Raw genomic sequence first — 27,758 nt, forward strand, 5'->3', positions numbered from 1 at the left:
GCCGAATCCAAAGACTTTGAAGAAAAATTTTTTAATAGAATATATTTGTTGTTTTCACGTCGGTTTCTATTTAACCCATAGTTGGGACCCTAACAGGTACTACCACTCCGGGTCAGAGTGGACCTGAGAGCAGTGGCAATTAAAGGGTGGCTCCACACTCCCCAAAGACTGCAAGCTGGGGCCTCACCACTGGATATAGTTTAAGGTCATATCCAAGACCCTTACTGAGGAAGATGATAACTGCCGGTGAATACCGGAAAAATATCAAGTAAATAAAATGTTGTTTAGTAAATCGTCACTTTTTGCATTATTTTTTGCATTTCCATGCACCAAACATGGATATAAATATCACTAAAACATCCGCTGGGTCATAAGCTTCATTTCGGTACCTAACTTGCCTGGGTGGGTTTCCTGTAGGCTGAGTTAAACCGCGTCACACACAGACAGACAGTATGAAAATTTATAATAAGATAGGAACTGTTATTGATAGTACACACATAATATTTTAGTCCCCTTTGAAGTAATCTCCTCCGGCTGCAATGTGACAAGGTTCATTGACATGCCCAGACATGAGGACTTCCATAGGGGTTTCCAGAAGTTATTCGAATGGTACACACAAGTGCATTGCAGCCGGAGGAGATTTAGTTTTGATACATAAAGTAAATTTCACAATGTATAAACATTATTTGATACTGGAGATATTCATAATCGTATCCTATTTCCAAAAGAGGGCAGATATAACATATGAGAAATATCTGGAATCAAGTCTCCCTTTGGTGTTATCTCAGATCATTAGAAACCATAGCAGCAAGTTTTAGTCTCCCTTCCATAAAGGTCAGAGGTTTAGGGGAAATATCAGATATTTTGTAATTCCTATGCAAAACTAGGAAAACAAATGATAATGATTGAAACATTTTATGGCTGTAAAAATGTGCCAAAAATAGTCCGCTACACAATTCAGGTCATTACCTTTCCAACGAGCCTTCATTTGTTAAATTCTGATTAATAGTCGCTGAGATTTGGAACTTATAAAATTTTCAAGAAAGGTGGTGTGTATATATATATATATATATATATATATATATGTACTGGTAACCAAAGTGAATATTGAAATGCTCATGTTTTTGGTTCTATGGGACAAAACTAAATGAAAAATTTGCAGGTTTTTTGAAGATTATAATATTATGGATAAAATTATATGACAATTGGTAAAAAAGAATCTATACTTTCAAACCAATGAAATATCTTTTTAAGGTTATATTTTATTTAATTTATTAATTTGGATTTTAAAAAATGAATGTTTTGCATGTATTTATAAAAACTCTCCTACTCTCTATTTTAGTTTGTATTTCTCCTCACACTAAAACTCATTTTTGCAATCCCCTCTTTGTATTATTACAGGTCTGAATATTCTGTTTCAGTTTGTATTTCTACTCACACCACAACTCATTTTCTGCAACCCCCTCTTTGTAATACAGGTCTGAATAATGAGAAAATCTGAATAACTTTTTTAGATTAAATTTTTTTAAACTTCTTTCAGAATAGAAAAATCTTTTAAAATTTAATAAGGAAGATATTTCATATAGGTTTCATTAAAAATATTCAGTAGATAATGAGAAATTAGAGATGAAAATTTCAAAAGGACTGTATAACTGGTTACGCTCAATAGTAGTCCTCGCCAGCGAAAGTCTTTGTTATTGTTATTCTATTATTATTATTATTTAAAACATTTTGTGTCCTGCTCTTTTGCACAAGGACATTATATAGTTTTGCTGCTTCGGTTGTCTCCCCTGTGGCCTTACCAGGCTACTGATATATATATATATATACATGAGAAAGAAGAGAAACAGTAAACATTGCCTTTTCGTTTTTTAACCGTATTACTTTCACCATAACTAATGTTTGTGCAAAATTTAAAAAGAATCCAAAAAGTAGTTATTGAGAAAAGTGCGAATAAACAAACAGAAGTGAATTATTACATCCGATTCGTTCTTTGGCGGGGGACCAATAAATATTACAGACCAATAAACATTACAGACCAATAAATATAGTAAAAAAAAATCAATAAAAAAAATCACCCCGCTCCCCACTTTTTAAAATAAAGTTTCCACCTGTTTTTGCTTTTTCCAATTTTTCTTCAATTTCTTGAATTTCTGCAACTACCACTGCGTGCTTCTCTGACTAAAATAAAAATAAAATTTGTTAAATCATCACAAATTGAAAATTAATAAAACAAATTCTCTTGACATATATATTATTCCTTAATTGGAATTCATTTTTGAGATGAGCAATTATAAAGATGAGAATAATAGTCCGAAATAAAAATAAATTAATATATATAATGCTTATCTCAAAAATGAATTCCAATTAAGGAATAATATATATATATATATATATATATATATATATACCAAACGGTACGGACCCGACTATGGAAGATAAGATAATAAATAAACGCGGATTTATAAGATAAAAAAAATCCAACCTTGATCGCCCTTCGGGACCCACGGCGCAGTGGATAGAGACGTTGAATCTCTACGGTTCCAGGTGGGAATTGTCTGAAGATAGCGGATGGCAGTGATTGCTGAGAATGCAGTTAGGAAATTCGAGGTTCCTATCCGTCGTGGTTACCACCTGACGAAGGCCAGAGGAATAGTTGGCCGAAACGTGACCCCCTCCCCCCCCCAAAACAACAACTAATAAAAGATGAAAAACAACAACTAATAAAGATGAAATAATAGTCCGAAATAAAAATAAATTAACTACAAATAAGCTATTCGGCCAACTATTCCTCTGGCCTTCGTGGTGAGACGACAACAACTACGGATGGCAGTGATTGCTGAGAATGCAATAAAGATGAAAACAACAACAAATAAAGATGAGAATAATAGTCCGAAATAAAAATAAATTAATAAATTCTCTTGACCTTCACAAATGGTTGCATTCAACTGTTTACTTAACAATTCATTAATTTTGTTCAATTACATTTAATGTTTGTTTATTTGCAATTCTTGGCGGCTTAGAGACATGGTACGTGTATTATTAGTTGGTCAGGCGCTGTGGAGATAAATTATTATAAACTTAATTGACAATATTTATATATATATATATTTGTGTGTGTATATATAAATATATATATATATATATATATATATATAGAGAGAGAGAGAGAGGGAGAGAGAGAGAGGGAGAGAGATAGATAGGTCTATATATATATATGTATATATATGTTTATATGTATATATATATATATATAGATATCTATATATATAAAAACGAAAATGTATGTATGTTTGTACGCTTTTCCTCGATGTCCACAAAAGGCTTCTTTCAGAGAAGCACTTGCTCGGTTCACAACTTCTTAAAACTTTTTATATCATCTATAAATTGTAATATCTCAGAGTTACCCACGGAGCTCGCCTGTCTATTTAATTTTATTGACTTTCAAACGTTAATTATTCCACATTTCCCACATCGGCACGCGTTACATTCGGTTTTCAGTATAAAAAAAAATGAAACTTGACTCTAATCACAGGCCGAAAGCCAGTTGTCTCAAGAGAACTAAGTAACGTTTGTTCAATGTCGACTTCGTCATATCAGACTGTAGCTTTCATTTCGCTCCTCCTAATAAACAGGGAGCGGGTTTTTAAAAACAAATAAACCGATTTATTCACCTCATTCAAAACTGCCCCGCATAAAATGCTAACTGTTGAATACCTATCGCTGTCACGTCAATCAAAAACGCGCACCTGTTTTTTTTTAAACACTACTATTTTCCAACTACGCGTCATGAAGGCTTCGTTTTTCATATATATTGCCCCTTGCTAGTATGTATATAAGTCACATATAACAAAAAAAAGCTACAAAGAGTATTTTTAAAAATTATTATCGACATACATTATAACAAGTAATGAATATGAAAAGTAAATAACAAATAATATACGGCGCGCTAATAATCTAAAACATTACTACACATTCAACTGACATATGAACAAAATTTTACACAAGGTATAGTTATTAACAATGTTCTCATTTGTGCAAAATAATCCATTTTTCTCTTTATTCCATGAAGTTTTACAAGTTATTTACATGAAGTTAACGTACAACAAAACTATTTACAGCTTTTGTTCGTTTTGTGTTTAGTGCGATTTCTAGGCACTTTCATCAGTTTTGCTCAAAACAAACGCCTTTTTATATAACGACAATATGCTTAACGACAATCATATAACCCTAACCCTGACCCACTTATATTTGGCCAATCAAGTGCGATGAAATATTATTTTTCCCCCCATTGTAGATTGGTCTATGCTATGTTTGTTTTAATTTCTAATATTGTGCATACAAGAGTTAATGTCCCTTTAGCATACAAAAACATGACAGTCTCTTGCTTGACTTAGGTTGACAATGTTTTGGGTTAAAAAAAGTCAAATCTATTTACACCTTTTGTTCGATGTGCGATTTCTCGGCACTTTCATCCATTTTGCTCAAAACAAACGACTTTTTATATAACGACATTATGCTTAACGACAATCATATGACCCTAACCCTGACACGCTTATTTCTAAGCGATTTCTAGGCATTTGCTCAAAACAAACGCCTTTTTGCATACAAAACAATATGCCTGATGACAATCATGTTAGCATTTCCTTCACCCAATCAAGTGCGATTAAATGTTAGTTTTCGTCAATTGTAGATTACTTTAAAATTTTGAATTTCTGATATTGTGGATACAAGAGTTATGCCCCTTTATCTCTTGCTTGACTTAGGTTTCCAGGACTTTGGCCTTCGGGACAAGATCAAAGTGTAGTATCTGTTCCGGCAGATACTGCACTTAAGATAATTTGTACCAGTCAATGGAGGGGAAACCCTCTATACTGGGACAATTATTATTTTTGGTAACCAGAGTGACCCCTTTTAGGGGAGCTGGTTTTTACCTCACATTAAAAATGGCCTTGTGCCTAATTTGCTCAGTGGGGGAGCAAATAAATACATAGTTCTCGGCCTTCGGGCCAAGATCAAAGTGTAGTATCTGTTCCGGCAGATGCTGCAAGCTATGACTAGCTATGACTAGCAAAGACCAGATGTGGGGGCAACCCCACATGCCTGACCATTAACCAGCTCCCATTTCCCACCTCTCGGGAGCTGGTCCCCTTTTTCCCTTCCCCCTCCCTTCACTCCTCACATTAAAAATCGGCCTTGTGCCTAATTTGCTCGGTGGGGGAGCAAATAAACACCATCTGTTCTTCAGATGCTGCACTTCAATTTCTTGTTCTCTGTCAGTGGAGGAGAAATCCTTCACGACTGAGACAATTTTTATTTTTGTTCCTTTTCTCCACATTAAAAAACGACCCTGGTGTCTAACTCTGTGTCCTCGTGGGGAGGCATTGTAAATAGGGACTTAGGTTGCCAGTGTGTTGACAAAAAGCGATGACTGTTGGATTTAAAAGGTCAGATCAATGTGGCTGACCCCTGCTTTGTTAAAGGTCGAAGTTCAAAACAACTGGTTGAATTAAATGGCAAATGTTTCAGTGTCTTTTTCCCTTTTGTTTTTCACCACCATGTTTGTTCTTGTTTGGATCCGATTCGAATCTCTACACCATCCGCAGAGGGTCATTCATACAGTCCAGCTCGGATAAATATCAAGTTTATAATTCCTTCTTCAATTGGATAGAACAATTTTGGTAATCCGTAGACATAGTAGTCTAGAGAAAAAAAAAATGGCTGTGTTTTGTGTAATACTTGAAACTTCAAGAAATTCTTACTCTACATATAAATTAGAAAGAAACAAAGAAAAACCAAGAAAGATTCTTTATCCCTACATATATAAAATGAACTCATTTCTTCCCCTCTGATTTTGACCTTAATAGGATTAAAAATCAAGACATTTCAACATAACTGCAGCGCAATATCTGAGGTGTGTTATAGGCATATTATCTCTCCACTTCCTCGATAATCGTAGATTCCTATATTTTTTCTGCTGAGAGTTCCCTGCCAAAATCGGTTACAATCACTGGAAGTAGTAAAATCTTTTCTCTCTAATAAATTCCTCCTTCCTCGCCACCCATTTACACCGTTGCGTGATCGTTCACAAGGGACAGTTACGAACGAATGCCGGTTGCTTAAAAAAACTGGAATGGAATTTGACTGTGCCTTTACGTTCGATGCTTCCTATTGGGTGAAACGCACCACGGAATTAACCACTAGCGACATTCCCACAAACATTAATTCTTATCCCAGGCTTACTTTTACGTTGCTTAATTACCATTTTTTTCCCCAACATTTATACACTAAAAAAAAAGGGTTCTTTCCATTTTTTTTTTAAATAAACATATAATACAAACAAAGAGTTATTTATGCCATATTTTTTTTTTTTCTTTTTCGACGTGTTTTTTTTTTGCTTTTGTTTTTCCGACCACGTTCACCATTCCCCCTCCCCCCTTATTTTCGCCTTTTTAAAGAAGTTTTTTTTTCTATTTTCAATTTTCCGATTTTTTTTGGAAGTTTAACATCGTTTTATTTTATTATTATTGAAACAGGGTAATTAATTTTTTTTATTATTAATTAAATTTGCTTATTCTTTACTTTACCCCCCCTACACACACACACACACACACCTACAAACACCCGGGCAATGCCGGGTACCCCCGCTAGTTGTCCAGAGAAAGAAGAAAAGCAAAAGAGAGAGAGAGAGAGAGAGAGGGTACAAGAGAGAGACGGGGGAAGAAGAACAAGAGGGAAATGAGAAAAAAAGAATAACAAATGAGAGAGTTTGGTTGTTTTACGGCATATCACCCCTTTTTTGGTTATTTAATGCCGAATCCAGTTATTTTGGAAATAGTATTCATGTTGCATCCAGTTATTTTGTAGAAGGTTTTTTTTTTTAAATTAAATTCTCCAAGCTTTTTGTATCTTCAATTGTTAGTTTGCAGTGTTTGGTTTGGTTGTTTTATAGTAGACTAGCGAGGGGTACCCGGCGTTGCCCGGGTATTTGGAGGTGTGTGTGTGGTTTTGGGTAAATCAAAACTCCGGGTGAGGGGGGGGATGTTAAAAAAAAAATGTTTTGGTAGATAAGTATGAGAATCGAACCCGAACCCTTGAGGCAAAGTTGGAAATTAAAGTGTGAAAAAAAAAAAAAAAGTGTGCGACATTAACCATTGGGCCACCGCGACCTACAACGGAGACCCGTTTGAATTTATTTAATTACTTAAATTAGCAGGTGCACGTTTTAATGACTTAATGAGGTCAATTTTTGACTGTAGGGTATCATTTAGTGCGGAACACCTTCCCCCCCCCCAAGATGTTGGGGGTAGGGGAAACAGCTCCACTTGTCGAAATTGAATAGCAATTATCTTCTGATATAAGGAAACAATATTTCCACATTAAGTAAAGCCGATTGCTTTCGGACATTTCCGGTGATTGAGACCGGAAAAATACCTAGACAATTGGTGTCGCTTTTATTATAGGAAAAGGCCTAACCCACATGTGGCGAGCGAAAACTGTTGAATATTTATCTTCCCGAAGTCGAGCAAATTAAATAGACAGGCGAGCTCCGTTGTTAACTCTGAGATATTACGATTTACATGTGATATAAAAATTTTTAAAAAGTTGTGAACCAACTGACCGCTTCGCTGAAAAAAGCCTTTCTTGGACATACACAAAAAGCGAACATACATTTTAGCTTTTATATATATTAGATTTTATCGTTTTTGTTCCCTGACCTGCAGAACATGAATGAGTTTTGTAATGGGAGAGGGAAAAGGGTTACAGTATCAATGTTTTGGTACATTTTACGTTAGGAAAACCAGCCAGGAAGCTGGGGACATAGAAAGAGAAAGAGAAAGAGAAATGGGAAATAGGAAAAGGGGAAAATAGGATTGTCGTTTTTGTTTTTTAGTTTTGCAGAACATAATTAAGTTTTGCAAAACATAATTAAGTTTTGCAAGGCATAATTAAGTTTTGCAAGACATAATTAAGTTTTGCAAGGCATAATAAAGTTTTGAAAAAGGAAGTAGAAAAAACAAGAAGCATCAACGTTAGATGCATTTCGTCTCAAGGAGCCAATATCTTCAGGCAGCCTGATCTGGTAGCAGCAGCATAGATATTTAAATTTAATACATACACATACATAAATACATACACATACATAAATATATACACATACATATACAAACGGTTTATACTTTAAATATATGTTATAATTAGGTGTGTTTCTTATAGTATTATGTATAATTTTTTTGTTTTAACTCATTTCACGTATTTAAATCAGTTGGCTGTCATTTTTCTTGTTCGCAACTATCGAAATAACCGCATCATTTTCAAACCGATTAAATGCTTTAAAAGTGAGTAAAACCGTTTTTTTTTTTTACACAGTGGTCACCACTTATCAAGGCCCGGAAGCCACTCAGGGATAAGGGTTATTGCAAGTACATTACGTTAGTGTGGAGATTTGATGAAGTGTTTACTTAAGGGGGCGGTTCATCAGGAATTTGTTAATGTTTGACTTGAAGACATCCAAGTTGTAGTCAGGTGGGAAGCAGGCAGACAGAACAGAGTTTGTAGTGTTTGGTTTGGTTGTTTTATAGTGGATTTTAACATTTTTGTTCGCTACCCTGCAGAATGAGCATCAATGTAAGGTGTATTTCGTCAGCTCAGGAAGCCAATATCTTCTGGTTGGTTGTTTTTGTTTTACGGCATATCAACCCTTTTCGGGTTATTTAATGCCGAATCCAAAGATTTTAAAGAAAAATTTTTTAATAGAATATATTTGTTGTTTTCAAATCAGTTTCTATTTAACCCATAGTTGGAACCCTAACATGTACTACCACTCTGAAGAAGAGAGCAAGGGGTTAGGGTTAGGGTTAGCACTAGAGAGGAAGGGGGAAGGAGAAACAGAGAGACTGAGCTTTAAAACAAATTTTGTCACGATTTGATGTGTGTGTCGAAAGTTTTTGACAAAAACACAAACACACATTTTGCCTTTTATATTATAGCGAGGGGTACCCGGCATTTCCTGGGTATTTGGAGGTGTGTGTGTTTTTATTCAATGTAACATGTTTATTCAGCTCGAAAAACATGCAGTGTTTACCGATGTGTTGGAAAATTCAAAATGGCGCCTGACACTCTCTTTAACATGGTAAGTTCAGGAAAAGATGTTATAAATAATAAACTAGACAAAATACTCTTAAAAATTCGCTAATATATGTTACCGTGACATAAGTTGACATATATTCTGTGTTTTTTAATAATATTTTATCTAGTTTATTATTTATAACTCCTTTTCTCCAACTTACCGTGTTAAAGAGAGTGTCGGGCGCCATTTTGAATTTTCCAACACATCGGTAAACACTGCATGTTTTTCGAGCTGAATAAACATGTTACATTGAATAAAAACACAAAAAATGTATCCAGTTTGGTAGAAAAGTAACTTATCTTGCCTTTGATAATATTTATTTGTTATATATTTGTTTTTTGACAACTTTTTCGAATCTATGTGTACAGTAATACAAACCCTAGATATTTTTCTTTGCGGTTATTTTATAAAAGTCATTTTAGTTCCTGTATGCATAATTACTAATTTGTTACCATTTTTTACTAAACTAACATTGGAACTTAGTTTAGTTTGGCCACAACGACGACCACAACGCCGCCGCGTTCTCCTTATTGCACATAAGCAAACTACGTTTCTCAGGATTAGGACTTAATTACGACTTGCGTTTCTCGGATTCTTTAAGGAATGCATAAAGCGGTGACAAAAATTTATGAAAATAAACATCACCCTCTATCATTTTAAAGAATAAAATCCAAACAAATTTTGTTTTCATTCAAATTTTTTTAGGTCGATTTTGGATTTGCAATTTAATAAAAATTGCAAATCCAAAATCGACCTAAAAAAATTTGTTTGGAGTCAAGAATCATATATTAAAATATATGAATATATTTTTTTAATATTGGAAACCTGTTATAAAAAAAAATCTTTGTTTAAACTTCATATTGCAGAATATTTGAATTTAATATCATTTTTAAAAATAATTATTTTTTAGAATTCTGTTTTTTTGTTGTTGTAATTCAAAGAATTATATTACAGAAAAAAAAATCTTAAGAAAAAGTGCTTATGTTTTTTTTTTTTGTAACATAATAACAATGATGATTTTATGTCCAATTTTATTTACATCTTGAAGTGAAATAAATAACAGGATTATATATATATATATATATATATATATATATATATATATATATATATATATATATATATATATATAAAAAATAACTATGTTTTTAATTATTTGATCTTTTCAGCTTTAAAAAATATTGACATTTTTACCGGCCTACATTTATTTTGTTTAGTTTTTGTAACGTGAAATATGGGGGTAGAACATATGAAAAAATATTTCCTCTAACATATTTCATGAAACCTACTTTTATTATGTAAGTTTATTTAATAAATAGCGGGGGTACCTGGCATTGCCTGGGTGTGGAGAGGTGTGTGGAAAGGGTGTGTGTGTGTGTGTAAAATAACAGTAGTAAGTCTGGGTGGCGAGAGTTGTTCAAAAAAAAAAAAATGTCAGTAGCGTGAGGAAGGGAATCAAAACCGACTGTAGGTAGCCAGGGTAGAAGGAGGTGTTAAAAAAAAAAAAATTGGCTAAAAACATTAATGTCTTCACCCATAACTATTTCTCTATAAGAAGAAGTCGCTTTTTTTCGACGATATTTTCGAAAGTCATCCCCTCTTTTTGATTGACTAGCCTTAATTTAAACCTTCGCCACTTCCGGCTTGGCGGTGGATGCAACAGCAAAGATGTCACTTTTTTTTTTTTCATGTTCTTTTCTTCCTTTGTGGTATGGAGTTGAGCCTGTCTGCTTACTATCACTTTTTTTTTTGGGGGGGGGATCAACACACACCTCCAAACACCCAGACAACGCCGGGTACCCAGGCTAGTATTAAATTAAATTACAGTTACATCATGTTACATACAATGGGGCTTAAAACTGTGGCGCGTGTTGGAGGTTAGGGCTAATATCCATCCACTCACCTCAGTCTTCCATTCTCACGATCCTTCGGCCTAGAACTGTCATATTTAACTGTCAAGAAATGCACAACATATACACCATCTAACTCACCCATTCGAACATCTAACAATGGTATACATTTAACTGAACACAAATCAGCATTTTAATCCATAACACAGAGGTAGACAAGATTGTGGGTTCATACCTTTCCCAACAGTATTAGTACACAATTGACTACAATAGATCAAAACAGAATTTGAGCTTGACATAGACGATTCCATAGTCTGTAACAGTATCCATCGAACTACCAAATTGTTTAAATGTGAATTATTAGTTTGATGGATACTGGTACAGACTATGGAACTGGCTATGCCACTGTAACATCTTCGTTCCTTTCCTATTAGGTTCCTGACGAGCTTACGCTTTGGCTATCTTGTTTGGAGTTCAGGAGATTGAACACCGTTATGAGGATTCCTTTCAGGTTTGGTTTTATCTAGAAGTGATCTACTTTCCTTTGCCTTTTTAATTAATATTAGCAGACCGGTCGTAAAAACATGCATAAATATTATATTTTAATTCATACAGAAACCGAGACATGTGTATCCGAGTATTATGTTTTTTCTAAACAGTTCATTTTTTTGTACGTAAAAAAAGATAATACTCCGGCTGAGATCGAAACTAAAAACTAAAGACAGGGAGCCAAGTACAATAGGCATTATGCCGGCTTGACACAATCTTTAACAAGTGTTTTCAAACCTACTTATTTTTAACATGCGCAACCGTGAAACCGGTAACAAACAGAAAAAAATCTGACGACACCCCACATACCAATTTCTCAATTTCAACCCCTTAGCAAGCCTTTTTCCAGATGAAATCTAATTAAAAAGTTTTTCACATGTCTGAATATTCTACATATCAAATTTCAAGTTTGTAGATCAAAAAAATCCGTTGAGTATATAGGTTGAGAGTTGTCCTATCACACACACACACACACACACATTCTCACTTTTATAGATATAGAGATAATGCAATTTTTAGTTCCTGACACCAAATGGCTTCATGCCTTGTCTGGAATGATTTCCATTAAAAAAAAAAAAAGTAAAAGGAAATGATTAGGTACTGACCAGGGATTCATAAGTCTCCGTTTCGTCATCGACTTTACCGGCTTTTTTCATTCTCTGTTCTCGTTTCTTTTCAATCGTCCCTGTCCGGTCGAGAAAGGTATCCTCATCACTGTCATAGAAGTCATTTTCTTCCCAATTCTTTTTCTTGCGTTTCCGACTTTCTGAAATGTAAGGAAAAAAATTTTTTTTTTAACTATGCCGCAGAAGGATTTCTGGTGCGTTGTGAAGAAGCCGCTTAATTTCATGCAGGTGGAATGTAAGAAGAGATGAAGCCACTTAATTTCATATTTACATACATGCAGCTGGTAGCATAACAACTTCTCTCTATCTCACTCCCTATCACAAACAGTCATGTTTCCGACCCGTTTCCCAGAACAGCAAGAACAAGCCTCACTTCTAGATTTTAAATCAAAACGTAGATACCATGAACAAAGCTTCTTTCTTAGAACTGCACGCCTGTGGAACTCTGTTCCGCTTGCCTGTTTCCCTCCCGACTTCAACCTGGATGTCTTCAAGTCCAACACAAAGAAATTCCTGATGAACCGCCCCCCCCTCCTAAGTAATGACACCTCACAATTTCTCCAATACTATTGCTACACTATCCCTTTGATTACTGTACACACAATAACCCTTATCCCAAGTGGCTTCTGGGCCTTGATAAGTGGTGAACTCCATGTAAAAAAAAAAATTTAAAAAAAAAAAAAAATGTCCATAATCACTCGAGAATGCTGATCACGCTGTGGTAATGGTAGAAATCGCCCTAAACTCTCGGCTGAAAGCTGAGGAGCCATTGCTCAAAATGACAAGGTACTACAAGCCATCAGGGATCACATCAAGTGAAAATGCAATAAAAAAAAAAAAATTTTGTTCAATAAAAACAAATTTTTTATTCAGGATAACTCAATTTCAACTCTAACTCCATCAAAATCTTACTGCAATTCTCAACTTCCTAACTATGCGATTTTCTTACCTAAGTAACATTAGAAATAAAAAAACGTGAAAGACTTAAAAATATTGAAGAATAATTAAGAACGTGACTTTCCCATTCACATATTGCAGCAGCAGTTAAAAAACACCAGGCACAACTTGTCCCACTGACATTCACCATTATTATTATATACCAGGTATTGAATACAGGATACGCTGTGTGATTCGATCTCACTCCTTGAGATGATAGCGATGTCACAGAGTAAAGTATGTGTGTGTGTGTATATATATATATATATATATATATATATATATATATATATATATATATATATATATACATATACTAGCATTTCAGCCTGGTGTTGCTTGGGTGTTAGGAGGTGTGTGTTGAGCAAAAAAAAAAAAAAGTGGTAGTAGGAAGGCAGGCTCGAACCCGTACCGCTAAGAAGGAAAAGAACGGGGGAAAAAAAAATGTGACGTCTTTGCTGTTACGACCACCGCCAAACCAGAAGTGGCATAGGTTTTAATTAAGGCTTGACAATCAAAAAGAGAGGATGACTTTTGAAAATATCAATGAAAAAAGCGACCCCTGCCTGTAGAAAAGTGCCCAGTTGAAGATGAAGATATTAATGTTTTTAGCCAATTTTTCGATATATTTGTCGTCTGAAAGGTCGAACTTCAAAACGATACTGATCTTAACAAAATCAGTCGCCTCTATCGAAAGTTTTAGGAAGACATGCAAACATACATACATACATTTATATATTAGTAGCTCAAATTTTCAACCCGAACCGATTAAAAAGCTTGCCCTATCTCTGAATACCCTTTATGTAAAATTTCAAATGTTTAGACCAGAAATTGTCTGAGTAATTTGGTAGAGATCGAAGCGGTCAAATTTTTTTAAAATTTAAACTCTATTCTGACCCCATAACATTTTTTTTCGGCTCAAATCAAGTTATTAAGTTAGATCTATGTCCAAGGAACCTATATCTAAAATTTCAAGTATTTTGACCCAAAATTGGCGGAGGAGTTTGGTAGAGTTCTCAAAGGTCAAATCGTTGAACTTTGATCCCTTAACAGCCAAATTTATGGCTGAAAACCAATCACATAGATTTCCCCAAATGTCAGTACCTTGAATATCAAATTTCGAGTGTGTAGACTGAAAATTAACAGAGTTATTGCAAAGGAAAATGTACACAGACAGACAGACTCACTTTTATAGATATATAGATATATCATTGTTTGTGAATGAAATCTCAAGCTGTTGAATGGTATGCGTGTGCTGCAAAGAGATAACAGCTAAAAGCCATTTAATTTCATTTTGTTTTAATAAAAACATTTAATTTCTTAATTATGATGACACCACTCAATTCCAATTTTAAGTAAAAAAAAAGCCATCAAAATCTGCAATTCTCAATTTCATACCTATATGAACTAGGAATGTCTTACCTAAACAACATTAAAAATAAAAACATGAATTTAAAAAGAGTTAAGAGTGTTTTTTTCACATTCACCCAAATATTGCTGCAGTAGTTAAAAAACACCAGGCACAACTGTCCCACTGACATTCACCATTTTTATTCTATACCAGATATTGAATACAGGATATGTTGCTTTATAGGAATAAAAATTCTACTCATATAAGCTTTGTTTTTTTTTTAAATTTTATTGCAAAAAGGCTTTCTGAGTAGAAAATGCGTATATTTTATGACAGGTATGCTGCAAAAATTTACAAAAACTCAATAGTGTGCCGTCATTTAAAAACGGTAAGAAATCACTGAACTGCAGAGTGGAACGATAAAATTGTCGCCATAGAAAAGACAACAAGATTCCATTTCCATTTGATGAAAACGGGTTTCCTTTTTTTTTTGTTGCAGAGCATCTACTAATCAGCCAGTTGTATACAAACCCCAATACTGATAGGAGCCTTCTATCATGTCTGAAAGTGACACAATGTTAAACGAGCGAGATCGGGGATGCGCCGCTGTACAACTCATGCTCTCTACTAATCAAAATTATGACAACAGGACCATTGCCAGTACCCTTAAAATGCATCGCTGGATTGCCACGAATAACAGGGATGTGCCCAGGGTGATGAAAACAAAGTTTCCGGACGCGGTTATGGTCTTTGGTGTGGTTTTAAGTGAAGGCCACATCATGCCACCTAACATCTTCAAAGTCGGCTTGAAAGTCAAAATGTACTTGGATGTGCTGAAGAGCGTGGTGATCTTCTGGTGCAGAATGGTCTTTGGTGCGACAGTAGGACTCGGCACTGGCTCACAAGTCCAAACAGACCCAGGAGTGCTACGACTTTGTACTGTTCTCTCACTGTTCCCCTTTCTTCCCCCAACCTGAATGTGCTGGATTACTTTGTTTGGTCATACGTCGAGAGCAGCACCAACATGACCTCCCACAACACCAAAGCCAGCCAGATCGCCGCCATCTGCCAAGTATTCGCCGAGCTCCAACTGGTGCTTGTGGAAAAGGCATGCTCCCAGTTCCGGACCTGTAAAGGCCACATCACGCTACCTCACATCTTCGAAGTCGGCTTGAAAATCAACAGCAAAATGTATCTGGATGTGCTGAAGAGTGTGGTGATCTCCTGGTGCAATCAGGTGGCCGCTGGCAAACCCTGGATATGGCAGCAGGACTGTGCACCGGCCCACAAGTACAAAGAAACCCAGGCTTGGCTTCAGAAGGACTGTTACGACTTTGTACCCTTCTCTGACTGGCCTTTCTCCTCTCTCAACTTGAACACGCTGGACTATTTTGTTTGGTCATACGTCGAGACGTATGACCATCATCACATTACCTTCTACAACATCAAAGCCAGCCTGGTCACCACCATCTGCCAAGTATTCGCTGAGCTCCCACCTATGCTTGTGGAAAAGGCGTGCTCCAAGTTCCAGACCCGTATTGAGGAGGGGATTGAGGCTAAAGATGGCTACATTGAATAAATGAAATGTCAACTCTACTACATAATAAAGTCACGTTTTTTTAGAATTGATTTTTTTTAATAAAAGTTTTAAAATAGAGCTGTAATATTGTTTTCTTTACAGTGACAATTTTATCGTTCAACCCTAACAGATCTTTCTGTATTTTCTTTACTTTTAATTGCCGCCATGAGTGCCAATCTGAAGAAGCACCCAAATCTGCCATTAAAAAAAAAAAAAAATAAAATAAAAAAAAAAAAAAAAAAAAGAACAAAACAAACAAAAGCATTTACCAACCATGTGTCGACGCTCGCAAAACTCCCTGCCGGTCAAGTATCCTACAGGCTTCAAGAGCACACGCCTCAACTGCTTCCCGCTTCTTGCCTACCACTGATGCTACCGCCACGATCGGACGGCCGTTTATATCATCTACAGGAAGTCTGTGAAAAGATACAAAAAAAAAAAAAAAAAAATTCAATACAGGTTCAAACACCTCGGCCTAACACAGGCACCACGAATTGAAACAAATACCTTGAGGACATTGCCAAGACTGCTGCAAAGAAGGTGGACACTGTCTACCTTGCTAGAAAGTTACTTTCAATAGAGAGCATCCTATAGCTTTACAAAGTCACTCGCGACTAACACAACAAGCAACAAAATCCCCACTCTTCACTGTTAAGGTTTTATTTATTTTTTTTTTTACAAGGAAATCATCACATATCAAAGCCCGGAGGCCACTCAAGGACAATATAGTAACCGTTAGAAGTGTAACTTTGGTAAATTGGATTACTTAAGGGGAACGACTCATCAAGAACTATATATATTAGAAAGGAGTCGCCACTTATTAAGGCCCAGAGGCCACTCGAGGATAAGGGTTAATGAGTGCATAGTAGTCAATGAGACAATATCGTAGTAATCGTTAGTAGTGGAAATTTGGTAAACTGGATTACTTAAGGGGACGGTTCATCAAGAATTTGTTTACGTTGGACTTGAAGACGGCCATATTGTAGTCAGCTGGGAAGCAGGCAAACAGAATAGACTTCCACAGGCTTTCAGTTCTAAGAAAGAAGCTTTGTTCATGGAATTTACGTTTAGGTTTAGGCATGGATAAAGAGTGGGGGAAATTATTGATAGTGTTTTCATCCAAACGAGTGTTTCTCGTGAATGTTTGGCGAGGAGGAGGGGACATAGATTGGAGCTCAGACGAGCACTTGCCATAATGATCGGTTAATTAGTTTAGGAGTGAATCCAATAATAGAAATATAATTATTTATTATTATTTGGGTTTCTAGATGCTGGATTGCCACCTGCAATAAGTTTCTGCCCTTGGAATGCTAAACTTTGGAATTTCCTCCCCATTTCCTGCTTCCCTAACTCTACTAACCTGCTGAAGTTTAAATGTAATGTGAGCAGATATCTCGCTAGTCAATAATCCCCTGATAGACGCACTCCCATCTATAATATAAATCTCACCTTTAAAATGTGCGTATGCATGTATGGATCAAATGCCATGCTGGGTGGAGAGAGCTTCCGTAAGCCGAGGTGAAGGCAACTTCTCTAGGAGAAGGAAAACCCTGATATAAAACCTGCGGCGACTGCTGCTTCCAATGATGTTGACTTGCTCTTCTTTTTGGTTCAATGTGGTAGTTGTTCAGAGAGTGGGATTGTCTCGGTGCAAAGTCTTTTCTCACTATGAAAAGCTTTAAACACAGGCATTACTTGATATGTAATGGAATACATATTTTGCTATCAGTGTGTATCTCGATAACAAAAAGGTTGGTTTTAGCCTAAAATGACAAACGGACATTCAATGAGGACTGATGCAAATGTGGGCGTCAATGGCAATAAGGGCTCTGGAACTTCCAGAGTCTGGCCTGGTAGGTGTTCGGGGCACCACAGCTTGGACCAGGTCATCAGTGAATGTGCAGGACTATGGGAAGTTCATAGAAGTGACCGTCTGCCACGTGCTGCTAGTTGCGCTCATTTTTGCATCCTTTGAGCCAGAGATATATTAAGTAATACTTGAGAACGAGTTGCTGCCATCATCATATATTACCAATATATAAATGTATGTTTGTATGTCTGCCTAAAACTTTCGACTGAAGCGATAGATTTTCACGAGATCGGTATTGTTGTGAAGCTCGACCCTTCGGACGACAAATATCGAAAAATTGGCTAAAAAACATTAATTCATTCACCCTCAACTAGGCAGTTTTCTACAGGGAGGGGGGTCGCTTTTTTCGCCGATATTTTTCGAAAGTCATCCCCTCTTTTTGATTGACTAGCCTTAATTTAAACCTTTGCTACTTCCGGTTTGCCGATGGGTGCAACAGCAAAGACGTCACTTCTTTTTCACGTTCTTTTCCTCCTTCGCGGTACGGGTTCAAGCCTGTCTCCGTACTACCATTTTTTTTTTTTTTTTTTTTGCTCAATGCATACCTCCAATTGCCCGGGCAACGACGGGCACCTACGCTAGTATATATATATAGCTAATACTATGTAGTAAAATTAGTTCAAAGCACATGAAGGCTTGGTCATCTGATTCTAGTTTAGATTCCATAGTCATGGGAGGGTGTTGTGAATACAGACTCCAAGTCCATGCATGTGTCTGTCAGAGTCCTTACGACAAACTGGAAGACATGTTAAAGATATTAGATGGGATGGAGGAGTGTAAGTTAGTTTCACTAAGTGCAAAGATATCCGAGGAGTTTGCTAGGAGAAATGATTCTACATCATCTAAGTTAGTTCTAAGTCCACGGATATTTGTAAATGCAAGCCTCAAGAGAGGAGGCGAATCATTGTTCGAGTGTGTCTGGTTTGGTCATTATTTTGGGTTCAGCTATCATTTTATTTTATTTCGTAGTTTCAGTTTAGGGTGAGAGGTGCTAGATTAAGCGGATGTGCATAGCTACTGTCGGGCAACACAAGTAGATCATCAACCGACTCCTCATCTACAGGAATATGACTTCAGGAATGCCCACCAGAGATGAGTGCAGAGTCCCTTTCCATGCACGACATGGCACTACAAACAGCTAAAAATAAAAAACTATACAAAATACTGTTAAAAACTCGCTCAATATATGTTACCGTGACATAGTCTGACATATTCGGTGGGTTTTTAACAATATTTTGTATAGTTTTTTTTATTTCTAACTCATTTTTCCAAACTTACCGAGATCAACAGAGAGTCTGACCCATTTTGAATTTTCCAATACATTGGTAAACACTGTATATTTTTCGAGCTGAATAAACATGTTACATTAAATAAAAACACTAAAATATTATCCAGTTAGGTAGAAAAGTAACTTATCTTGCCTTTGATACCATTTATTTGTTATATATTTTGTTTTTTTTTTTCAACTTTTTCGGCTCTATGTGTATAGTAATACAAACCCACAATTTTTTAAGTAAATTCTTTTTTAACGTTTTAAAGCTAAAACAAATTGATTTTAAAAATTTACATTTTTTTTCCATGAAAACTCAACACAAAACGTTTTTTTTTTTTTTTCTGAACAATTTGTTTGTATTAATTATGAAGGAACTTGCACAAATGTCGCCAACTCTTGGAAGGTTAGAGCAGTAGACGGTAGAGAAGTGAAATTTTGTGGAGAGACCGATGCTGAGATCGTGCTGAGGACTATACCGCCGCAACAAAAAGTGATTGTACTCAATAGGCTTATCACAGGAATTGACGTGGTTCTGAGCCTATCGTCACAAATTTCGATTCCATCTTTTGTGTGATAAGCTACAAACTCGATTAACACACACACAAATTCCCAGGCTAATTCGATTGTGACCCTTTAACTCGGAGAGTGACCCAGCCACGTGACTTCCTGTTTCTTTCTTTTCTCTTCTTCTTTTCCACTGAACGCTCGACCAGTCAAGATGTGACAGAATTCGCTCCGGTGGCATCACCCTCTCACAGCTATCAACCACAAGTAACGAAATTTTATTCTCAACGAACTCTCATTCTTTCTATCTGTATTCTTAATATTTCTCATGTAAATAAATCTGCATTCGTTCACTAATATATACCGATATGTTTTCGTCATCATTATACAACCTTTTGCTTTTTAATCCTTCTACCATTCAATACATCCACCATACACATGGGGACGGGATCATCTATCACACAAGCGGACCATCCCGTCCCCTCTACATCTTATACGCCAAAATATATGGTATTCATTAGTAAAATTAGAAAATATAATATATGATTGGAGGAGAATAACTACGGATAGGTATCGTCTATCACACAAGCAGTCCATCTTGTCTCCCTCCACAAATACAACATCGGCGTAAATTTCTTCTTAAGTTGGACAACGGCCATGATTGGCAAAATTCCTTACACCTCCTCTTTTTTTTCACTTCTGCAATGATTGGAGGAGAATAACTACGGATAGGTTAAAATTGACTCAGTGGCATCATACATTTAATTGGATGTGTTTGGTGATAAGCGGACCATGACAAAAAGAGAAGCGGAAACTTTAAATTTTAAAAAGAAATTATAATAAATAATAAAAAACTTACAGTCTCCTCTCAAAATTACTTTTTTAAATTATAAAATAAAAAAGCGAATTTAAAACCGTAAACAGACAGCCATGTTTCTGAAAAATTTTTGGAGGTGAAATGTTTTTTATGATTTTTAGCTGCTAAAGAGTGAATATAAAGGGAGGTAATTTGTTTGTCATTAATTAATGTTTGTGGTGATGTTTTTTCTGGCACTGGACGTATGGACAAGTAAAATAATATTTAGATAAAAAGTTAGCCGACTCACTCAATACTGCAACGAAATTTGCCCGGTCCTTCGCTGGTTGTCTCATATTCAGGAGCATCAAATCCTTTTGAAAAAAAGAAAAATAATAATTTTAAGTTGAAATACGCAGGAAATACGTTTGAAAGCCAAATTCCAATGCAACAATAAACAAGTATTTACTTAAAATTCAAATAATTTGTTTGTTTTTTTTTGGCGGAGTTGTACAACCATCTCCCCATGCGTAATTTGTATACTAATAGGTTTTTGAAATTTTTTCATCGGATTATTATTGATTGGACACTAACTAACAAGATTATGAAATAAATTTGAAAAAAAAAAAGAATCATTATTTTGACATTTGAAAAGGGTGCTCACTTTTTAGTTACAACGTTCTGGTAAATCAGTCACCCATTTTGTAAGCAATAAAAACACGGGAATATCAAAACCATAGAAAGTAAAAATGACATGAACCTACCGCATTTGTAAGTCAGATGACATGAACCTACCGCATTTGTAAGTCAGAAATATTTATTTTGTTTCTCAAAAATCGACGTTGGTAAAAATAATTCCAAATAAATTAAATATATTATCGATATAATAACAATCTTAAATAGAACACTTAAAACAATTATCTCGCTATAAACATTAACTAACATACAGCTATTTAGTAAAATTGAGTTTTCTTAATGTAATATGCAAATGAAGTTAACTCTTCATCGTATATTTTGCAAGAATCATCTATAAATATAATATATGAAAATGTATGTATGTATGTGTGTTTGCTTTTTCTGTGTGTCTACAAAAGTCTTCTTTCAGAGAAGCAGTCGGTTGGTTCACAACTTTTTATATCACATATAAATCGTAATATCTCACAGTTAATAACAAAGCTCGCCTGTCTATTTAATTTGCTTGATTTCGGGAAGATAAATATTCAATATTTGTCGCTTGACGCATGTAGGTTAGTCTTTTTCCTATAACATCTTGGGGGTGGGAAATAAAGCGTTCAGCAGTAAATGAATACTATCCCGCAGTCAAACTTGACCTCATTAACTCATTAAAACGGGCACCTGCTAAATCCAAGTAATTAAATAAATTCAATCGTGTTTCCGTTAGCATCTCGCGGTGGGGCGATGGTTAACATCGCACGTTTTATTTTTTTTTCACACTTTAATTTACAACTTTGCATACTCTTTTCATTGTTTTGACTCTCGAGTGTGTATCCGTTGATATCTTATATGCTTTTATATAGGGTGATGTGGTTCTTGGTTGATTAACTGTGTCGGATATATACCCCCAACCTTGTCAGTATACCTGAAAACCTATAAAAGTTGACATGTCGAATGTGAACGATGAGTGGCATGTAATTAATTTTATTTTATTTCGGACTATTAGTCTCATCTTATCTTTTTATTGGTGCACAACGTTTCGGCCAACTTCCTCTGGCCTTCGTCAGCACCAATAAAAAGATAAGATGAGACTAATAGTCCGAAATAAAATAAAATTAACATACAATGCTCATCTCAAAAATAAAAAATTCCAATAAGGAGTGGGATGTAATTTAAAAATGTACCGAATTTAAAATGGAACGAAATTTAAATTTCCATTTTTACAACAACTGTAAAACAGCGCATTCGCCACAAGTTTTACCATAAATTCAATTATTTAATAAATCATTTCAGTTTTAAGGTGGCATATTTCTCGAGACATTTAATTATTGAATTACCTCCCCTACATTTTAGACAGTGACAGATGGTTTGGCATTCCTGACGAAACAATTTCCAACAGATATTACGTATTATAACTAGCCCATGACAACAGCATATTCTTTTCATTGTTTTGGCTCTCGAGTGTGTATCCGTTGATATCTTATATGCTTTTATAAATAATGATGTGGTTCTCAGTTTATTAACTTATCAAGGCCTGGAAGCCACTCAGGGATAAGGGTTATTGTAAGTACAGTACGTTAGTGTGGGTATTTAAAGTGTCTACTTAAGGGGGCGGTTCATCAGGAATTTGTTTACGTTGGACTTGAAGACATCCAAGTTGTAGTCAGGAGGGAAGCAGGCAGACGGAACAGAGTTCCACAAGCGTGCAGTTCTAAGAAAGAAGCTTTGTTCATGGAATCTAATTCTAATGCACAATACTAGCAGTACCCGCTAACCGGTGTTTCTCAGTGGAAGCGTGCCCTTCCCCTCAAAAAAAAATTAAAGTACAGTTGTTGTCGTTTCTCAACCCCCAACCTCCTCATATTACAAATGGCTTTCAAAATAGACACCCTCAACTTCTCATGGTAAGAACGGTTATTGGAATGTCAAGAACGGGTGGAGGGGTGGGGTATTAAAGGTATAGAGCAACTCCCAGCCATGAAAAAAAAAAAAAAAAAATTAAAAAATACCAGCGGAAAGGAAAAAGAAAAAAAATTAGACGCAGCAGGCAGCCCGGGTGGAGAGAAGCTGTGGTAAGGTTGACTGGTTACTTACCGGCCTTCATGACAAAAAATAGTTTGTCTCAAAGATATTATATATTATAATTAGGGCTAGGACAACAGCATATTTTTTGCATTGTTTTGACTCTCGAGTGTGTATCCATTGATATTTTATATGCTTTTATATAGTGATGTGGTTCTTGGTTGATTAACCATGTCTAACTGTGCCGCATATATACTCAAGAGTCAAAACAATGAAAAGAATATTCTCTTGCCATCACCGAAGCAGACATCATAGCCAGAAATCAACATCAAACAGACATCACAGCCAGAACGACCCCATGAAACAGACATCACAACCAGACATCATAGCCAGAAACAAACAGACATCATAGTCAGAAACAAACAGACATCATAGCCAGAAATCAACATCAAACAGACATCAAACAACATCAAAGCAGACATCACAGCCAGAACGACCCCAAGAAGTAATGAGCTGAACTGGACATAAACCAAGCAGACGAGGTTCACACCATTGAGGTATGTCCTATCGTTTTTGAATATCTTTGATGCCATTCAAATGCTGAATCAAATAACTTTCCCGGTGGAGCTAGAAACAACAATCAAGTAACCACAGGCAAACAGATGGGTTATACATATATATATATATATATATATATATATATATATACTAGCATGAGTGCCCGGCATTGCCCTGGTATTTGGAGGTATATGTTGAGCAAAAAAAAAAAAAAAGCGGTCAATTTTTTAAACTTTAACCCCTATTATGACCCCTTAACATTTATTGTTTTCGGCTCAAATCAAGTTATTAAGTTAGATCCATGTCCAAGGAACCTATATCTAAAATTTCAAGGGTGTAGACTCAAAATTGTCGGAAGAGTTTGGTAGAGTTCTCAAAGGTTAAATCATTGAACTTTGACCCCTTAACCGCCAAATTTCTGGCCAAAAACCGATCACATCGATTTTCCCAAATGTCAGTATCCTGTATATCAAATTTTGAGTCTGTAGACTAAAAATTGACAGAGTTATTGCGTAGGGAAACACACAGACACAGACACTTTCATAGATATATATATATATATGTATGCGTGTAGAAATGACATGTGTATAATTAAATTTTGGTGTTTTTATGTGGGCATTTTAAAATTTTATGATATTTGTAGATTCGTGTTTTCCTGTGATCATTTTTTTGAGTTTCCTCGTAACTCCTGAGTGCTACCTTGAATTGACTAAAAGTCATGGGTTTTTTCTTTCTGGGTTATCACGGTGATAAGTGGCTTGAAATCACTTGGTAACGCTTTAAGAACCATGGAGATTAACAGACAGTCAGTAATAACTTTGCTAGACATTTTTAAAAGAATTTGCGATGGTTTCGGCTCTTTTAATTGTCTCAGCTTCCGTACATTTTAGAGATGCCAGTTCAGTATATATAGAGATAATTTTGGGTTTTCCTTTCGATAAATAATACTCTCTTAATATGTTCAATGCTTTGCAGCCATCGTCCAGGGCTTGTCTCCTTACCAGTGATAGACTTTGGTCATCTAAGCACTATATCAATTTCGCAAAGACATTTGCGTTCTTTTAAATAATGTCGGGGTCGTTTCTGTTTTCAGGTTGCGCCTGAATTACTTTATGTAACTTTTGGATTTGTAAATATCCTAAAAATTACACTTGCCACAATTCGAATTTTGATTCTAATCCATCGAAGTCTCACGCTGGGTCCATAACCTCTCGAGTTGTAAGCCATGTTTAGTTTCAGAAGCGTTTCCAGTGGTTAGATGTTCTATACAAGTCCTGGAGATGACAAGTTCTCATTAGACAGTTCTTTTGTTCAGGTTCCGGACTTTATACTTTTGTAGCCAAACGGCTTATTAAGAAGAACCTGAAGTCCTACCTAACTAATATTCCTGGTGAACCAAGTGCAAAAGAGATCCAGACAATTGCACTTAAGGGAACAGCGAGGATACTAAAAAGAGCTCTCGGCTGGTTTCAATAAAAAGCGGGGCAGTGTCGGCAGCTGGTTTGGCTGCCCCATACCCAGCATTATAATCTTCAAAGGGAGAAAATTAAAAAAAAAAAAATGAATGGTGTAAGGGAGGTAATTCTGCCCAATACATTACACTAATCCCATTCATTTATTTAACTTTAGTTGGAAGCCATATTTAGTTTCAGAACAGTTTCCGATAGTTGTCCTATACAAGTCCTGGAGATGGCTGGTTCTCAGTAAACAGTTCTTTTGTTCAGGTTCCGGACTTCATAATTTTGTAGCCAAAGAGCAAAAGATTTTTCTGATGTTGACACGAAGAAAACATATGCGAAATTGCTAAAGAAAGGTTTAATATTTATGGAGCAATTCTGGTTTCTGATTGGTTGGTAGCGGAACATGAATTAATTTGATTCGTTAGCATCATCGTTTATAAATAGAATCTCCCGACTGTGCGGGATCATACCCCCATTATAACGCTAACCCCATTATAAATCTCTCATGATGCGATGTGTCTTATAGCGGCTTCGGCTGCAGGAAGACAAGGTAGTCGTACTCGTTAAGGATTCGTTACTTGACACTCAGCCCAACAGGTGAGGGGCCGGGAACCGGATCAGCACCTGTCGGACTGAGGTACGCCACCTGGGTAATACCTAGTAGGTCCACCCTCCCAGGCCTTGCTATTGGGCTTTCCGGTGGAGTAAGTTTATCGCTTACTGCCTGAGGCGCCCCTAATGGAGCAATTCTGGTTTCTGATTGGTTGGTAGCAGAACGTGAATTAATTTGATTTGTCAGTTCCTAGCATCATCGTTTATAAATAGAATCTCCCAACTATAAGGGATCATACCCCAGTATGTGTGAAAAATATATATATATGTGTGTGTGTGTGTGTGTGTGTGTGTGTGTGTGTGTGTGTAGAAATGACTTACCTTCTCGGTCAAGATAACCTTTGAGAGCCTTTTTAGGATCATCAATGTAGAACGTTTCATCTAAATCCAAACTTTGTGCGAAAGGATTTTCTTTATATTCATCTGTGACGTTAGACATGTCTGTCGGAAGAAAAATTTTTTTTTTTACGTTTAAAATCGAGAGGAAAAGTGATCACAAAGGGAAAGGAAAAACGAAAATGGAAAAAAGAAAAGGTGAAAAAAAGAAAGAAAACGTGAAAAAAGAAAGAAAACGTGAAAAAAGAAAGAAAACGTGAAAAAAGAAAGAAAACGTGAAAAAAGAAAGAAAACGTGAAAAAAGAAAATAGGTGAAAAAAAAGAAAATGTAAAAAGTAAGAAAAGGTAAAAAAAGAAAGAAAAAAGTAAAGAGAGAAAAAAGATAGAAAAGATAAAGAAAGAAAAGGAAAGACAAAGAAACAAGAAAGGTAAAAAAAATTTTAAAAAGTAAAAAAAAATTAAAAAAAGGTTAAAAAGGTAAAAAAAAAAGTAAAAAAAAAAAACGGTAAAGAAAACAGAAAGAAAAAGAAACGTGAAAAGAGATAAAGTAAAGAAAAAGGAAGAAAAGGTTAAGAAAAAAGTTAGAAAAGATAAAGAAAAAGAAAAACGGAAAAAAATAAAGAAAAAAGAATAAGAAAAATGGAACAAAAAAAAAAAACGAAATGGAGGAAAATTAAAAAAAAGAAAGGAAAAGAAAAAAAATTTAAAAAGGAAAAGAAAATAAAAAATCGGAAAAGAAAGAAAATTATAAACAAAGGAAGAAAAAGTTAACAAAAAGAAAGAAAAAGTAAGAAAAGGTAAAGAAAAAGAAAAACGGAAAAGAAAGAAAAAAGAATCAGAAAAATGGAACAAAAAAACGAAATGGAGGAAAATTTAAAAAAAGAGAAAAAGAAAGAAAATTAAAAAAAGGAAAAGAAAGAAAATAAAAAAAAAGGAAAAGAAAGAAAATTAAAAAAAAGGAAAAGAAAGAAAATTAAAAAAAGGAAAAGAAAGAAAATAAAAAAAAGGAAAAGAAAGAAAATAAAAAAAGGAAAAGAAAGAAAATTAAAAAAAAAGGAAAAGAAAGAAAATTAAAAAAAAAGGAAAAGAAAGAAAATTAAAAAAAGGAAAACAAAGAAAATTAAAAAAAGGAAAAGAAAGAAAATAAAAAAAAGGAAAAGAAAGAAAATAAAAAAAAGGAAAAGAAAGAAAATTAAAAAAAAGGAAAAGAAAGAAAATTAAAAAAAAGGAAAAGAAAGAAAATTAAAAAAAGGAAAAGAAAGAAAATAAAAAAAGGAAAAGAAAGAAAATTAAAAAAGGAAAAGAAAGAAAATTAAAAAAAGGAAAAGAAAGAAAATAAAAACAAAGGAAAAGAAAGAAAATTAAAAAAAAAGGAAAAGAAAGAAAATTAAAAAAAGGAAAAGAAAGAAAATAAAAAAAGGAAAAGAAAGAAAATAAAAAAAAGAAAAGAAAATATAAAAAAGAAAAGAAAGAAAATAAAAAAAGGAAAAGAAAGAAAATAAAAAAGGAAAAGAAAGAAAATAAAAAAAGGAAAAGAAAGAAAATAAAAAAAAGAAAAAGAAAATAAAAAAGGAAAAGAAAGAAAATAAAAAAAGGAAAAGAAAGAAAATAAAAAAAGGAAAAGAAAGAAA

At 35.0% G+C, this 27,758-nt stretch overlaps 1 protein-coding gene across 1 annotated transcript in view; it reads right to left on the minus strand.

The window, feature by feature from the left end:
* The window catches only part of LOC145269225 (kanadaptin-like), a 69,234-nt gene that overhangs the window by 26,113 nt on the left and 15,363 nt on the right, over positions 1-27,758 (minus strand). The window contains exons 3-7 of the mRNA XM_080124845.1: positions 26,113-26,232; positions 20,775-20,838; positions 16,295-16,437; positions 12,135-12,295; positions 2,112-2,181 (exon numbers count right to left, since the gene is read on the minus strand). Of these exons, the coding sequence (XP_079980971.1) occupies positions 2,112-2,181; positions 12,135-12,295; positions 16,295-16,437; positions 20,775-20,838; positions 26,113-26,232 (558 nt within the window). The remainder of the gene's footprint in view (positions 1-2,111; positions 2,182-12,134; positions 12,296-16,294; positions 16,438-20,774; positions 20,839-26,112; positions 26,233-27,758) is intronic.

This window comes from Euprymna scolopes, chromosome 45 (genome assembly GCF_053919585.1).
Source record: "Euprymna scolopes isolate OS-2025 chromosome 45, ASM5391958v1, whole genome shotgun sequence".
In the NCBI taxonomy this organism is placed as follows: domain Eukaryota; kingdom Metazoa; phylum Mollusca; class Cephalopoda; order Sepiida; family Sepiolidae; genus Euprymna; species Euprymna scolopes.